The sequence below is a fragment of the Alosa pseudoharengus genome, unplaced genomic scaffold (assembly GCF_046254945.1).
Source record: "Alosa pseudoharengus isolate Yale_2024_CS ecotype anadromous, Long Island Sound unplaced genomic scaffold, YU_APseudo_1.1 YU_APseudo_1.1_scf_1, whole genome shotgun sequence".
NCBI lineage: Eukaryota > Metazoa > Chordata > Actinopteri > Clupeiformes > Clupeidae > Alosa > Alosa pseudoharengus.
This window is the reverse complement of record NW_027468564.1, coordinates 55,255,743-55,272,863: the sequence shown is the minus strand read 5'-3', so window position 1 is coordinate 55,272,863 and position 17,121 is coordinate 55,255,743. Positions and strand designations below refer to the sequence as shown.

Below are 17,121 nucleotides of genomic sequence, written 5' to 3'. Positions count from 1 at the left end.
TATTTGGTATTGTTTTTAGTATGAAAAGACTTACCTAGCGCCCTCTGAAAAGAACATTTTGACTTAATTTAAGAAGACTTTGACTTATTTTAAGGAGTCTTATCAAGACAAATTTGCTCAATGCACTGGCAGACAAATTTGCTTGTTTTTAGGACAAATTTGCTTAACGCACTGGCAGACAAATTTGCTTGTTTTCAGGATGAGATGTCTTAAAATAAGTTAATCTTTTTTTAAATTAAGTCAAATGTTTTCACAAGAAAGCACTAGGTAAGTCTCTTTATACTGAAAACAATACCAACTAGTTTGTTTTATCTTGATATAAGATTAATAACACTTGGTTAGATTTTGTTAGATAAGCAGTTTTTGCAGTGCTCTCTCTCTTTATTCACCACTCTCTCTGTTCTCTCTCTCTCTCTCTGTTCTCTCTCTCTCTCTTTATTCACCACTCTCTCTGTTCTCTCTCTCTCTCTCTCTTTATTCACCACTCTGTGTTCTCTCTCTCTCTCTTTATTCACCACTCTCTCTATTCTCTCTCTCTCTCTTTATTCACCACTCTCTCTATTCTCTCTATCATTAATGTCATAACTGCAACATCTTAAGGCTGTACTGTACTGTACTGTATCCCCCCTGGTTGACAAGAAGGAGACATTCAAAGATAGGATATACTGAAGAGAGTTAAGAGTTAAGGGTGCTTTTCCACATGGCTCTGCAGAATGACATGGTGACTAGGACAGTTTATGGTATGGTTTATGTCTGATACATTTATTTTTATGGACAAAATACCTCACTGCAAAGAGGGAAATGTGGTGCAGTTAGCAATTATACTATCTCACATTCAGTTTTTTGTATATATTTTAAATAGATCTATTTAAAGTTTTTAAAAACTTCACACACCACTGCACCATTCAATCCTTTATTCTGCCCACTGGGAATTCAAATTAATTGCTGACATAATTAATTCTTCAGCAAGGCTTTACGGTCCGGGGAGAGGAGCGATCCACTCAGCTATAGATAAATGTAGTCGGGTAGAGACGGGAGATAGAACGCATTCATAAAGAAAAGTAAACAATGATGGAGATAGAACGCATGCATAAAGAAAAGTAAACAATGATGGAGATAGAACGCATGCATAAAGAAAAGTAAACAATGATGGAGATAGAACGCATGCATAAAGAAAAGTAAAGAATGATGGAGATAGAACGCATGCATAAAGAAAAGTAAAGAATGATGGAGATAGAACGCATGCATAAAGAAAAGTAAAGAATGATGGAGATAGAACGCATGCATAAAGAAAAGTAAACAATGATGGAGATAGAACGCATGCATAAAGAAAAGTAAACAATGATGGAGATAGAACGCATGCATAAAGAAAAGTAAACAATGATGGAGATAGAACGCATGCATAAAGAAAAGTAAACAATGATGGAGATAGAACGCATGCATAAAGAAAAGTAAAGAATGATGGAGATAGAACGCATGCATAAAGAAAGTAAACAATGATGGAGATAGAACGCATGCATAAAGAAAAGTAAAGAATGATGGAGATAGAACGCATGCATAAAGAAAGTAAACAATGATGGAGATAGAACGCATGCATAAAGAAAGTAAACAATGATGGAGATAGAACGCATGCATAAAGAAAAGTAAAGAATGATGGAGATAGAACGCATGCATAAAGAAAGTAAACAATGATGGAGATAGAACGCATGCATAAAGAAAGTAAACAATGATGGAGATAGAACGCATGCATAAAGAAAGTAAACAATGATGGAGATAGAACACATGCATAAAGAAAGTAAAGAATGATGGAGATAGAACGCATGCATAAAGAAAAGTAAACAATGAGAAAATGAGGACAGTCGAGCCAAGTGAGCCAACTGTCACCACGCCGACCCCAGGTCATCTTCACCCTGTCGTCACAAAAACAGCCTCTTTATCAAGTGGGTGGTCCTGACTATTGGTTTTTACTGTAAACATTAATCTGAAAGGAGACCTAAACAAAATTACATTTTAATAAAGGCCTCCTGGCCTCATGGATTTCCAATAATCCCATAAATCCAGCAGGCTGAAGGGGGGAGGCCAGGGAGGGCACCCGCAAGCAAGCCCACAGAGCGAGAGAGAGAGAGAGAGAGAGAGAGAGAGAAAGGGAGAGAGAGAGAGAGTGAGTATGTGTGTGTGTGTGTGTGTGTGTGTGTATGTGAGAGAGTATGTGTGTGTGATAAAGACAGAAGGTGGGTTCCCTTTGATGCAAAAATTGTTTTTTTGTGAGATACTTGTCTGGAAAACCACGCCAGCGTATAACATTTACGATACAAACTATTTGAACTTCTCTTTTTTTTTCAATGCCTCCATAACTCATGTTCTCATTTGCCATTTCCAATTGGACATTAAGCAGGTTGATGGACACCCACCAGGAGAGAGAGTGACGGAGTGAGAGAAATAAAAATGAGAGAGCGAGAGAAAGAGGGAGAGAGAGAGAGAGGGAGAGAATGGGATGAAGACTAGGATCATTTCACAGCTGCGCTTCAGCCCACTGCAGTTTAAGCACATGGCACCATGTCCAAAAGCACTGCTCAACAGTGAGGTCCCAGAGCCTCTCAGGCCCATGGAGGGCTGCTTTAGGGGAGGAGGAAAGAGGAACTACAACCTCAGCTGCTATCATTCACATCATGCACCAAAGCAGGAAAAGGCATCAATGACTTCTTCAGTGTGTTTTCTCCAGCTATAGATCACATTTAATTGGTGATGACGAGTTATTTTGTAGGATATCTTACATTCCCTCCTACCAGTGGCTGAGGCAGGCTAATTGTGACTGGACCCGTGTGTGTGTGTGTGTGTGTGTGTGTGTGTGTGTGTGTGTGTGTGTGTGTGTGTGTGTGTGTGTGTGTGTGTGTGTGTGTGTGTGTGTGTGTGTGTTCATTCGGTCATTAAGGTAAGACTCCTGAGGGCTGTGAAACACTCAGGCCCTTCCTCCCCCCACCTCTGGCCCAGCGGATCAATGCCCAGTGATTATTCCATTTGTTTGCAAGGCTATAAATTAAAGCTATTAAAACAGGGAGGCATTGATTACCACCCCTGCCAGGAATGGAGTCGTCAACCACTCCCGCTTGGCCTTCTCTCGCCTACACATGCACGCACACACGCACGCAGCTTTAGTCTTAAGACACCATGTTTTTCCAATATCTTGCTGATTCTTTTTTTTTACCTTTTAAGCTCTTCAAGTGTTAGCTGTATTGTTTCAAGTAAAGCAAAACTGATTCCAGCTATACAGAGATGCAGGAGAGGATACTAATTACTGTACTAACATTCCTTGTCTGTTGTAGCATATGTGGAACAGCTCTATGTGGGTCTTCTCTCCAGAGTATCTCAACTTGGTTGCCATGACAATAGAATGATTTCCAAGAGGAGATATGCATATATATATTTAAATTGTTTTAAATGTTAATTGTGTCCTGCCCTGAGAGAATAAACATGCTTTACAATCTCTTTTGCTGCCAGTACATCCACAAATGTCTCCTTAACGTACACAAACATGTGAAAATTAACCCCCACAGAATACACACTAGCATTAGTCTGCAAAGAACAGGGCACTATAAAAAGCAGTGGGTGCATTTTAATAATGCCTTCTGCAAAAAAATTAAGATGTCTTCTTATTGAAAAAAGAGAGAGAGAGGAAGAGAGAGAGGGAGAGCAGAGCTCAAATGTAGTGCGTGTGTTGTAGAAGCTACAGGGTGGCTGAAGCAGATAGAGCCAAGAGAGGTAAGCCAATTACTGTGCTTGATATTTCTCTGTGTTTGTGAGGATGTAGACATCACAGACAAGGGTGTGTGTGTGTGTGTGTGTGTATGGGTTAGTAGTCCCATGGGCAAGAAAGACAGAGAGGAGAGAGCGAGAGAACCACTAGTTCCTCTGAAGAAAGCATGCAAAACAGAAAGCAGCAGTTCCTCTGAAGAGTGCACGCCAACTAGGAGCCAAGGGGAAGCACATTTAAGGCAGGAGGAGCCATGGATTTCACGCCTCGATTATGCTGCAGATACATTTATGGTGATGCACCTGTTGTTTGTCTATTTGTGTGCACATTTCTTCATTCTCTGACTGTTTTCTTTAATTCATGCTCAATTACAACAAACAAACACATTAGTTTTAGGCTATGAATAAATTCCTCACGGATTCCTGGTCTCTTGCTTGGGGTGTCACAAACAGTAAATACTCTCGAACATCACAGAGAAGCCGAGCACTAGCTATCCGCTAAGCCGTTTTGTTTAGCAGGGTCATTCATATTTTAAAGTACACTGATTGCAAAAAACTGGACAGCAGTGATGTCGATATGTGCATCACAAAGCTAAAACAGAGACGCTAGGTGTGGTGTTTCCTCACTTGTCTGTGTAAGTTGAGTCTGATCCTGGTCATTTAAAAGATTAAGCCACTCCTGTCAATAGAGCCTTCCCCACTATAATTGACTTCATCTAATAATGAGCAAGACAAAAAGGTTAATAATGAGCAAGACAAAAAACTTAATTGAGATCACGTCTAGAGCATGTCAAGACAATGTACAGTAATGGATCATAATCAGCTAAACACAATTAAATAGTTCTTACACAGCACTATTTCCACATCAGACAGCAAACCGTGGCTATGTGCTCCTGTTCAGTGGAATCACGGTCCAACAGACACAAGTGGTCAAAATGGAGACTGCACAGAACTCTCTCCTCTCTCGGTCAGTCACTCAGCTCCTCGCTCAGTCAGGGTAATATGTGTCAAATTTCAGCTGAAATTATCACTTTTTCATAAAAGCATAAAACTTGGTACACTTGTACATGTTGGCACCCTGAACATTTTCTTTTTTGTTTCTTTTTGATGAAGATGAAGGATAAAGATCTTCCCAGAAATTGTGAAAAAATTTAAAGTTTTAGACATTAGAGGTTTCAACTTGTTGAGGACTGCTGAACCATCTACTGCTTGGCCACCACTGTGTGGAGCACTATTATTGTTCTATTACTGTTTCTAGAATCTTTCTTCACTGTCTGGATCACTATTAGTGTTCTAGAATCTTTCTTCACTGTCTGGAGCCGTATTACTGTTTCTACAATCTTTCTTCACTGTCTGGATCACTATAAGTGTTCTAGAATCTTTCTTCACTGTCTGGAGCACTATTAGTGTTCTAGAAGGATGCAGAAGCACACCTATCAAATAACGATCCCCTTTGGGATCACTAATATAGCCCATTCTGGCCCCAGAGAGTGATTTGAAACTATTATACCAGTCTTGTGGCTGATATACCACATGCTGCCATGCATACCCAGCACTTGATTCATCCTGGTTAGAACCTTTCTTTATTCCTTTTGCCCTTTGACTTTTTAATTCTCCCTTTTGAATTTTCGCATGGATATGCTTTGCCTCCATTGGAATGTTTTGCCTCCACAGCTGATTATACCCGCAACTGTGCAGCCTAAGGAGGGTCTGCAAATTAGTGCCTGACAGTTTGAAAATGTTTTTAAAAATGTTCACATCTCAGAGAGTATAGTTAATCATTTACACATTAATGATTTATTCCATCTCCATGCGACCCACCCGCCACGAATCAGAATGTTATTTTTTATGACTTGGTTCGCCCCGACATCCATGCGTCCCTGCTCAACAGGTGGGCCGGCAGTGTGGTCCAGCAGCTGGGGTCATAGACCCGTGATGAGGCTGCCATCGCCAGCACTCAGAGAGCATCAGGTGGCCCTTAACGCCTGCCTGCCTCTCAGCCACCACACTTCCGCCTCAGCCACCAGCCAGGCGTGTGTAGTCCTTAACAGCTGAGCCATCCTCCATCTAAGCGTTTCTCTGGTAACGCCTCAGACGGCACAAACATAAGCCAACTCAGAGCTGGGAGCAACACGGAGCACCAAGCTCACTACTTGAGTTGACCTCGTAGACATGTTAAAGTTAAAGTTTCTGTTTTATTTAGATATTTAGAAATTATTATACATATTTCATTACGCTAAAAAATATTCATTATGGTTAAAAATGTATTGCTTACATTTAAAAATTAATTAAAAGTATTTCCTGGGCATTAATATAAAATATGTTATTGAGGCAATTCAATGACAAGAGAGAGAGGTTAACAACCAAAAGCTTAAAAGCAACTGGTAGGGACATTGTTGTTCATGCAGACGCAACGGTGAGATCTAGGGCTTCCTGACCACATGTTCAGGTTACGACAGCGCCTTGGTCATGCCGGCTCAGCAGGAAGTGAAAAAAAAAAAGATATGTGCCGGGTCGACAGCTCGTTCTTGCAGATTTGGAGCGTGCTCAGTTTCATTTCGCTTCCTCTCAATTATGAAAACATGGGGCACTCTCCATCTCCATCTGAGTCAGGACTGAGACATGAAAGAGAATGACAGAAAGAGAAAGAATCTGAAAAGGGTCTCAAATGACCAAACAAGACTCAATCACCAGCTTGGCTTTTCACCAAGGCAAGGCAAGTGTTGGTGAACCAATCAAAATAAACATCAGTCTGAAGATGAGGATTTATCGAGTTTCCTAAAATGACCAACCACATAATGGGCTACTACTGTGAGTTTCTTTCAGTGTTTCTAAAATTCATACCTGAAAACAAAAACATGAAAAAACTAAATATCACATACAGACCCACAAGCTGCAAGAATTGTTTAATTGTTTGTCGTTTGTAAGTTAGCAACCAACTATTAAATTCACCACAAACTGTTTTGATAATGGTTTAAGTATTCTTTGAGTAACTGGTCTGACTTTTTCAGGAAAAATAAATAAATAATATTCTCTGATTCCAGCTTCCATTCTAGTTTCTTTAATATTCTGCAACAGTAAACTGAATGTTTGGGTGTGGACAAAACAGGACATCTGAGGATGTCATCTTGAACATGGAAGTCAACTTTTCACCAGCCCAAGCCACAGCCACAATATAGCAGGGGAATGGTTCACGCTACTATCCAGGATTAACCATTCTGCACTTGATCTGGGTTATATATCATAACGGTGAAGTTCTCTGGCGCTACATGTATCTTAGCCCCATCCACACCTCTCAGGGCTTCTGTGTAGACCCTATAGTGGATGCCACAGTGTCTGAATGCACACCAAACAGCCCGCTAGGGGAGCATCATCAAATCCCCCACACTAACACTGCAACACCCAAGACCAACCCCAAGTGGGCGAGCAGAGCTTCAGTCAAGCCGGTGGTGCCCACAGCTGAAACAGGGTTGGCAGGTTTCCTCCATCTTCTGCTGGCAAAGCCCTGTAGAGACTTAGGGCCAGATCAAGCTGAAGCCAAGAGCCCAGAACACCAATCAGCCCCTCAAAGTGCCGCTGGCTGGAGTGGGAGACGCTGCGCTGGAAACAGGACAAGTGAGCCCAAGAACTAGGGAGTGGAGCAGGTGAAGTAGAATTGTAGATTGAGGGGATTTACAACATTGAATCCAGAAAGAAAGGCCCACAGAAAGAAACTAATTAGGACTATCCATTGCACCCCTTCATTACAATGTCCCCCACGGAAGGGGAGAACACAAAGAACAGACACACAAGAAATATTTTAGTGCTTTGACATTGAATTCTGTTTGAATCTTTTCTACGTTTCCTTTTTGTGTCTGATTAGGGGTGTAATGAAATATCAAGTAGGTGTCTGACAATGACGAAGTAGTTTCTGGAGGAAACACTGCAATATTGGAAGCAGTATAACATTTGGAGTCAGTGTCATTGGTTTCCAATAGAAAGCATGCCTTTTGGCAACTCAGAATTACAGGTTGCAAACAGAAAATTCAAACGGCGGCGTCCACAGTCTGCACCCACCTGACATATGCACCCAGGATATGTGTCTAGCCTGAGGTCCACAACAGAGTGAAATTCTGAACAAGTGGGTGAGGCGCAAGCGATGGCAAAGAATGACTAAAGGCTTCATGTCCTTGAAATATAAGAATAGCAAAACCGTGGACTTCAATAAAAAACCTCACAGGTACTATTAAAAACCAATGCAGCGCTCTCACTCACAAAAAAATCCATACTACAATCACCAGGGCTCCAGACTAACTTTTTGCACTGGTTGCACTGGTGCGCCTAACTTTTTTTCTTAGGTGCACCAGCACAAAAGTTAGGTGCACCCAAATTTTCAACCACATTGCATTTAACACCGCAGCAGGTTCACTTTTTTTCCTTAATTACTGTCCTATATAGGTTGTCCTATGACTTAAGATTTACAATTCTACAAGAAAAGTAACTTAATGAAGTGCTGGTGCTTAAAGTGCTTCACTGAGCTGAAATTAAAACTTAAAACATCTCAAGATGTATTAAATAAAAATAACAGTGAGTAAATTAACAGTGCACGTCTTTTAAGGGCTTCAAACTGCACATCTCATGGCTCAATGTTTTACATACTATCCTTCATGATCTTTAGGCCTTGGCTAAACCAGCTCGCCATGCTAGCATCTTCCATAGAAATGTATTTGAGCACAATTTAAAGAGATGTTCCAAGTAGCCTGGGGGATTTTTATGTGATTTTGCAATGATGATTGCAATAATCATTTGACAGCGCCACAATGCAATTTACTTTTTAATTTTAGTATTTTTACATTTTCAATAAGAACATGGTTAATGCAGTAACGAAATGGTAGGCCTATTATTATAGGCTATTGCAATGACTTGCCATGCTCGATCTAAATGTGTCCATTCAATTCACCGTACACAATGACCACTGTATACATGCAGGGAATATTCGGGCTTTAAATGTAGCAGCGATGTTCGGTTTGCTCCAAATACCGGATTAAATTGATTGATGCCATCAGAATGAGTTTACACAACTCGCGCGCAAAACGAATATTGCTGTTGAAAACCGGGTTACTCCCTGCATGTAACTGCGGTCAATGACACACTCCTTTTCGGCGATATCTGTATCTCTGTCGTTCACGAAGGCCTTGTATGCATTGTTCACAATTTTAAGACGTATTTTCATCTGCAATGACTCCTATAAATGTGGCGCAAGTGGCATTCCTGTACGTCGGCTTTACGTTCAAACTATTTTTCTGGTGAATAATTATTTCGGACTTAACTTGGTGAAGGGAAGTTTCACTAGGCCTATCGTAGGCAACGATAAACTTGATCATCATCTCGGGCTCGTCTGATCGGTTTGCTGCTGCCAGCCGCTGAAAGGCAGTGGGGAGAGGGGACATTTATCTCGGCCTATGTGACCACACTGTATGCAACTACATCCACTCTGTTTATCTGACGGGTCTCTGACCTCCCTCTCTCTCTCTGCAGCACACACATTTTCAAATTTACACACAGGCACTGCCACCGCCAATCAGAGGGGAGGTCCCGCCCTTCACTATCTGTGATTTGTTTAAACCACGATATTGGCCAAATATGTGTCTGTTATTGAAGCAAAGGTAGAGTTTCAATGCGGACACTTTTTCCTCTCTCGAATAGCTGGTCGCACCGGTGCGACCTCCGATTTTTTTTAGTCGCACTTCTGAAAAATTAGGTCGCATATGCGACCAAATTGGTCGCACTCTGGAGCCCTGATCACGCATACTTTTACGGGATTATTCTGCATTTGTGCTGAGGAAATCAAATGCAATCCATGTAGTCTATGCACTAAAACTTCTTTTTATCAACACCTCCCAGCTAATTAACATGCCAACAAAAAAGTGCAAAAATGAACTGCTGATTAGGAAACCCATTTCTTTACAAGAGGTGTGAACAATACTGACTGGTGGTATTCTCTGCCCCTTTTAGGGATAATCCATGATCAGACTAAGCCGCCCGGATGTGGGTTTCAACCAGGCCTGCCCAGTTGTCCCCCTTCAGCTTCAGGAATTACAGCGGGAGAGTAGCAGCCTATTGCAGAAGCCCACACATGCATCATCCACTGGGTTTCTTTTGCTCTGTTGACACAGCAGCACTGAGTCAATGGCCTTTCTGAGGAATGGTCAACAAGCATACAACTCGGGGGAAGCCAAGGGCATGCAATTCCTTTACACACACACACACAACACACCTGCAACATGAGCAATGTGTGTTGCGATAGAGAAGCTCTGGACCAGCCCCTCATTGTAATTCGTATCGACTAGCGTTGCTCCGTGCCATCCTGATTTCCCATGATGCCATGCATCATTCATCCCCTCCTCAATGGGCCATAGTCACATGAGGGGCTTCTCCACCTTTTGCCTGGAATCCCTGTAAAGTCCACCACTAATGAATCACACAGATGCTATGCAGGCCCAAGCCCAGACCCCCAACCCCCACCCACTTGTGATCTGTATTGCCTGTGTCTGCATGAAAAAGATAAGAATTTTTTGTAGTGTCACATAAATGGTAAAAGTACAGATGCAGTCTCTCTTTGCTCAATGCATTCCGCCAACCGAGATCACCCACTCAGTGGCTGTGTGGGCTACTCTGTTGCCAGAGTTTCATTTCCCAGAAATAGAAACAGAAGGGAGGAGAGGCAAGACGGTGACACAAAGACGGACCAGAGACTGTCAATATAGCGCCGGTGGTTGAAGCTTAGTTCAGTCAAGTAAGGCTTAGGCTCCTTATTTCATATGACAGTTGCTTAAATGCACAGCTTGTATCACTCTGTTCAGATACAGTGCAGTTAATTAGCAGTGATGTAGTACAGCACTGGTGCATGATGGGAAGGATGGGAAGCTGGAGGGGAGGGGGTAGCAAACACTTGGGCAGGGGAAGCTACCTGTCACCACTCCCATGATGAACTCCCTGACATTCTTCCTTTAAGGCATAGATTTTGTACAAAATGCTAAATTAACACTGAACAAAAAGCCTCCTGACACCAAGTGCTAATGCAAAATGAGTGATCCGTTCATAAAGAGTCAGTAACCAACACTAAGCTGTGCCCAAAAACTCATCTAATCATTCATCTAAACAAATAGCTTCAGAACTCCATAATGAGTCTGCTCAGTGAAGATAAAAAGTAGGGATTTAATGTTTTACTTAGCTGTGTAGGTTTAAGGTCCAGAGCTCCATACTGTGTATGAAGGTTCGCTTTTAAATGACCCAGCTGATGGCAAGGACTACAAGTACTCAATAGACAACTTGCCATTCAATAAAGCCTTCAGGTGCGTCAGCTAAACAAACACAACAGAGCATTTTTATGCGATTCCAATGTATTGAGAGAAGTCAATGTTGGTATTCCCACAAACACAAACAGATGGAAATCTGACAGTAGTCTTAGCAATCCCCCAGACAGACAACACAGACAGAGAACACAGAATTATACATCGGAATAGGGCTATATTAGACAGACGCAGAAGATTTATGACTCCAGTTGGAACACCACCAAAGCCAGGGCAGTTTAGCTTCCATGTGAGAAAACAAAGCACTAAATCTCCACACTGTAATGAACACAGAAACATGGCCAGGAGAAGACCGCCCAGAACTCCATTTGTCTTTTGAGCAGAGTGGAACTCAAGTGAGCAGATAAAAGCCCCTGATATCTTCTCGAGGAGGAGAAGTGCTCTTTTCAAAGAAAGAGTACCTGATCATAGAGTGAAATGGGCAATTATGTAAGTTGCAATAACTGCCAAAAGTTCCATTACAAAGTTGTCAAAACAACACAAGCCACTTCAAAAAGAAAAAGAGTTCAAGTGTACACCTGGAAGTTCTAACAGACTGATATTTGTTTACTTTGTAATGTCACTTTAACAGCAGCAGCCAGGCTCCATGACACCGGCCATTAATAGGAAAGATATTCTCCCCATAGCCATTAAAGACATGAATCTACATTGTTGGACAAATTTAAACCTCACCAGCTCAAAAAATGCAAAGCCACAGAGCATCAGTAAGCAAAGATGATCAAAAGAAAGATGGATGCCTCACCCTGTCCTTCATCCTCCAGCTCTGTGCCAACGCCTTGGAGCCCTCAATCTTCTCCGAGTGGCGCTTCTTCATGAAGGCCAGCGGCAGGTTCCAGTCGCTCATGTCGGCCTCCTCCTCCTCCGCCAGTCCCACTACAGGGGAGTGGAGTAGCTCCGTGTCCATTTTCATCAGGGCCCTGTGGATGGGGGTCAAGAGGGTCAGGGTTACTGGGGGTCACTAATTATAACTCTACAATAAATCCTCTACAGGGGGTCCACAATGCAGATCAGAGGTCAGCATGGTCAGGCCTGACTAGTGAGGTGGCATAATGAGACCCCATTCACCAACACTGTGAAGCCAGACTCCCCTGCTTCTGTGCAGTTTAGCCCTACTTTATAGCTTCTGTATAGTGAGGCCAGATTTCTGAACGCTTATGGCTTAAATTATGATGAGAACTATGATGAGAAGCCTGGTCCCCTTTACTAAGGCCTAACGGTTTGAACTCAGGGCTAGGGTCCACACGCGTAAAGTTTCTGTCAGCACCGCCTCAGAGAAGTAAACCACACACCGCTGCAAACCAGGGCTTAAGGTGCCGTGATATTTACTGCCGGGGACCATATTGTGCTGCAACTTGTCTTTCCTTCCAGACGCATATGAGCACATTTTTGCATTTTTTTCTTTTTCTGAATTCACCCATTTCCATTGATAATTTTTCATTTCGCAATTTAGATTTGCACATTTTGAGGGTTAATGGAAACCCACCTTATGACACTAAACTATCTTTGGCATGTGGATAAAACAAGGCATTTGAGGGCATAGGCCAATCTTGGACTTTGGTAAAACACTGATTTATTTCAACATTATCTGAAATTTTATCAATCAAGCAACAAAGTGATTAATCAAGTAAATTATCAATAGTTTAATCGACTATGAAAATAATCGTTACTTGCAGGTAGGCTTGGGTATCGAATATCGAGTATTGGTTGGAACCGGGACTATCTTTGCGATTTTCCCGGAATCGTTCAAAAGTTTAAATTTCGATTCCTACTTTCGATTCCCAGTCTGCCGACAGGAAGAAGAAACGTCTGAACACCAACGAAGAAGCGCATAGTTAATAGAATTAAAATTCATGGAGAAGGTCAGACTATTTCATTCAGAAAGCAGGGTTCCCGAGGATCCTTAAAAAGTCTTAAATAGGCTACAACTGAATTTTCGAAAGAGAGGTATTAAATGTGCGTATGGGACCGCCAGCGAGTGCAAGAGAGCGAGTGATGTCTCCATCCAGTTTCGTGTATTTAAAACGCAATTGTATACGTGATAGGCTATTAGGCTACGGGAGGAAGTGTAGTGGTTGCAGAGTGAAGATGTTTTTCACGGGTTTGGTTAAAGGTGTGAAAACGGTAATAATACAGTAGGCCTATGTACAAAATAATATGCCTGGCGTTTTCGTGGTGTAGCTGAGGCCTGAGAGATAGACAGGGTAGCCTACGTGGAATGAGGGAGCCTACGGTAGAATGAGCGGGAGAAAGAGTTGGTAAGCCAGTTAGCGATAGGTTGGCCATATGTTCGAATTTAGGCCGGACATATGGATTTTAAAAGCCCTGTCCGGCGTCCGGCGCAGCCTCAAGCCGGACGTTTATTTGTTCTCCTTTTTGGAGTTGCGCTTGGCATCTAAAGTCTTTGCTCGGACGCAGCATCGTTTCACAAACTATGGACGCGAAGACTGCTGGTGAAATTATGTGCAGTGCTTCGCAATCAGGAGGAAATACTGTATACCGGTATGTTAAGTTGATCTGTTTGCATCTTTCCAGCGTGTGTTGCTGGCCTAGCATAGGGAAGAAAATATCTGTCTTAAGTTATAATAGCCTACCTGTAATATCTGCCAGCAGCTTGCTTGCCAGCGTTTCCCAGTAGGCTAGGCCTACTTAGCAAAAGTTGTGAAATATAACCGCATATGCTTTGAATGTCGGCGACTGCTACATAAAAATACGTGCGTTCATAACGTGCGTGCTTGAGATGAAACCAGCAGTTTTCAGCAGGATCATGCGAAGAGGACCTGTCTCTTAATTAATTAAAAACAAGTCAATGGTTTTACAATGTTTCAGTCAAGCTTTGGTTGGTTTAGATACAACTGGTATGCAAAATGTAAAGTAGTGGATTAACTTTAATTTGCTGTGCTGCATATGGACAATAGATGCACATAGTAAATTATATAAAGTAGGCTTATTAAAATATGTAAATAGCTTAGTTAACTTTGAAAAAAATATTTAAGGGAATCCAGTCCAGTGCACATGTCTTTGGCAAGTAGCCCTAGGCTACTACAGACACAGGTGAAGAACAGCCTCAGCAGTAAGCAAAACCAAATATGTACAGTACAGCCAGCTTCAAAAGCAAGCAGTCCAGACCCTAAAATTGGGCATTTATAGCTGTGAAGGTAATTCACACACAATTATTTTCTTTCGCCAAAATATTTTTGGTAACTTCTGTAGACATCCAAAATGGGGTGGGGGTTAAAATTAGTAGGAAAAAAAAACTATTGCATTAAACAGTCTTATATATCTTTTTGCTGTGGTATAGTCTTAATTTTCATTTAGATGTCTTGAAAAGGTCTTTAAAAGTCTTTAAATTTGCACTTGGAAAATGTGCAGATACCCTGAGAAAGACCGTTGGTTAGCTAGCTCATTTAAAATATCCTAAACTTTTTTTGACCCTGCCTTTAAAAAAAAATCGGAATCGAGAATCGTTAGGAACCGGAATCGAAATAAGAAATCGGAATTGGAATCGGAATCGTTCAAATTGAAACGATACCCAACCCTACTTGCAGGCCTACTTTGCATTGCTGTTTTCAATACAGGCACATTTGGTATTATGAGTGATGACTGTGTCTGGGGCTGCTATGCTATTTTCTTACATACTCAGTACAGCTATGCATCTGAGTGATGTTCCTAGTTATTCATATCTTCAGTAAGAGCATATTAGTTACCTAGCCTGATAACACTTTCACTGGCCAGGAGAGGTACATCAAGGTAATCTACTGCACTATACCCTTCCTACTGTATATTCTGATAGGACAGCCTAATGGCAACACTGTGGTCTATGCCTACATCATCAGATACTCTCATGTAGATAACATGGGCATTATAGTGCCCAACAAAGAAGCAACAGCTAGATATTCCAAATTTCTATGTATTCCAGGAGAGATACATCACCAATTTAAAGTTCCCCTCAACAAACATAGCCTACCAAACAGAATTAGAGAAACTAGCATGTCCTATAACAAATTAGTTAATGTGTTCATCCAAACGATTGATGCAGTTGCTACAATAAAAGAAAAAGAGTACATTCAAAATCACACGATCTGCACATTGCAAAATACAAACTACACGTGCTGCCTAATGACTGACGACATACCACACATTCTCTCAGCAAACTCAATTCTTGCAAAATCAGGACAAACTAATTAACAGATTTCAGCTGAAGAATGTATGCCATTGCTCAAAGAATGCTAACTTAAACATGTGACTGAGTGGACACGTTTAGGGGATTGTGAATTTCTGATATCCTCTGGTAGGTCAACTATTCACTTGACCTCAGAGTGAATTTTACACCGAACGTTAATCAACTTCACCATTTGGTTGCTGAAATATATAAATATTCTATTTCAAGCAGGTAAATGTAACAAGCTATGAAAAGTCTGTAGGCCAATAATACTACGTAAGCAACTGAATCAACGCCTGTTGCCTGATTTATGACAGTAGGCTGCCTACAGCCAAAACAAAGTCATGCACACTTCCAGCTGGACAGTAACGTAAATCATCTATGCTAGTTTGTTACTACAACCTCACATCGCTTAGTTGGACAAGACAATAATATATTTACCAGCTAACCTAACACCATGATACAAAATACAGCATTCATTACACCAATTAGCAAACCCACATTCGACAGCTCTATGGCATGTTGTTTGGACCATCGCGACATGCAATTCGCTAGCTTGGTTAGCCGGTGAGCTAACTACAAGCCCAACTCTTCTATGTGTGTTTATAGAAGAATAATATAAAAGATGTACGGCGTATGTTAACTGCCTGTTGGCAACCACACATGACAACTTCTCACGGGAAAGACATGACGTTAATGGCGCTTTTCGACCACTGACAGAAACGGACCTTGGCGCGGCTGTTATCTGCACACCACGAGCTGGGGAACTCCTGCTTCTCCGAACGATGACAGAGGCGGTCGCGCAGATAACTCCCGTTAGCAAGTTATATGGCAGCGTCCACAATTTCTGCAAAAAGTGAAAGCCGTCAAGTCCAAGTTCGACCGGGATGTGTTTGCAGGGAAATCTGCGATTGTTCTCCCCCCGTCCACTTTTCGCTAGGGGTAGGGGCTCGGATGGAGGCCCATCTTCGCACGGACGTTCTGCCAGAGCCACGCCAAGCGCTGTTATTGCAATCGATGGCTCGGTCGTGGATCTCGTTTTGTGCACCTGCTATCACCTTTCACAATCAGATGACACTAAAAATGTGCAGCAAACCTGATATTTCTCACAGTTTCTCTGTAGAGACACTTTCTCAGCACTTGCGCAAGGGCGCCGCCATCTTGGGATTGACCCAGAATGCACCGTGGCATTCAGGGAGGTACTGAAAGTGAGAGTGTCAACAATGACGTCACCACGTTCAGTGGCGGTCAGTAGTGGCTGGACAGTCATGTGTCCATCACTGACACCCAATTTCTTCTTGACAGAGATGACCTTACTGTCACTGAAGAATTTCCGAGAGATCCCGTGCACTGTAGGGCAATATACCGGTAGCCCATAAGCTGCTCATGGCCTTGCCAATTGAATGAATTCGCCTAGCCTATGTCCTGATTTCTGAACGTGTGAATGGAATGTTAGGACCAAGTTATAGCAATAGAAAATCACATCTTTCAACATTTATGATTCAACAAGTGGGGTTACAAAAAATATCTAAACTGTTTTCATGTGACTATTCTTCATGACAGGAAATAGCTACATTCCTCCATAGTGCCGGGGTTACATTTTTTCAGATGTTCTCGTCAGTGTAATTTAAATAATAATAATTATAATTAATGAAGTGCTCAAGAACAGTTAGGACAATGCTGCAGCCTTCAACTTCTATTCAAAAAGTAGGCTATTTATTAAAATCAAAGAAAACATTTATTAACAATAACAGACATTAAGAAGTGAAGACAAAAAAACAGAAAAATCTGTCCATTTGGTCTGACCCTCAGATGAAATAAGATTCAATATGTTTGTGTTTGTGTTCATTGAGTGGTGCG

At 41.8% G+C, this 17,121-nt stretch overlaps 1 protein-coding gene across 7 annotated transcripts in view; it reads right to left on the bottom strand.

Moving 5' to 3' along the window:
• Positions 1-16,416, bottom strand: part of rptor (regulatory associated protein of MTOR, complex 1) — a 150,209-nt gene extending 133,793 nt beyond the window's left edge. For 6 of the 7 annotated variants that reach the window (XM_076293476.1, XM_076293504.1, XM_076293520.1 and 3 more), the window contains exons 1-2: positions 15,763-15,939; positions 11,845-12,019 (exon numbers count right to left, since the gene is read on the bottom strand). In XM_076293476.1, the coding sequence (XP_076149591.1) occupies positions 11,845-12,019; positions 15,763-15,764 (177 nt within the window). In that variant the 5' untranslated portion in view covers positions 15,765-15,939. Of the gene's footprint in view, positions 1-11,844; positions 12,020-15,762; positions 15,940-15,989 lie in introns of those variants that run through there. The other variant, XM_076293483.1, reaches the window with a different exon arrangement.
• Between the last annotated feature and the right edge of the window lie 705 nt (positions 16,417-17,121).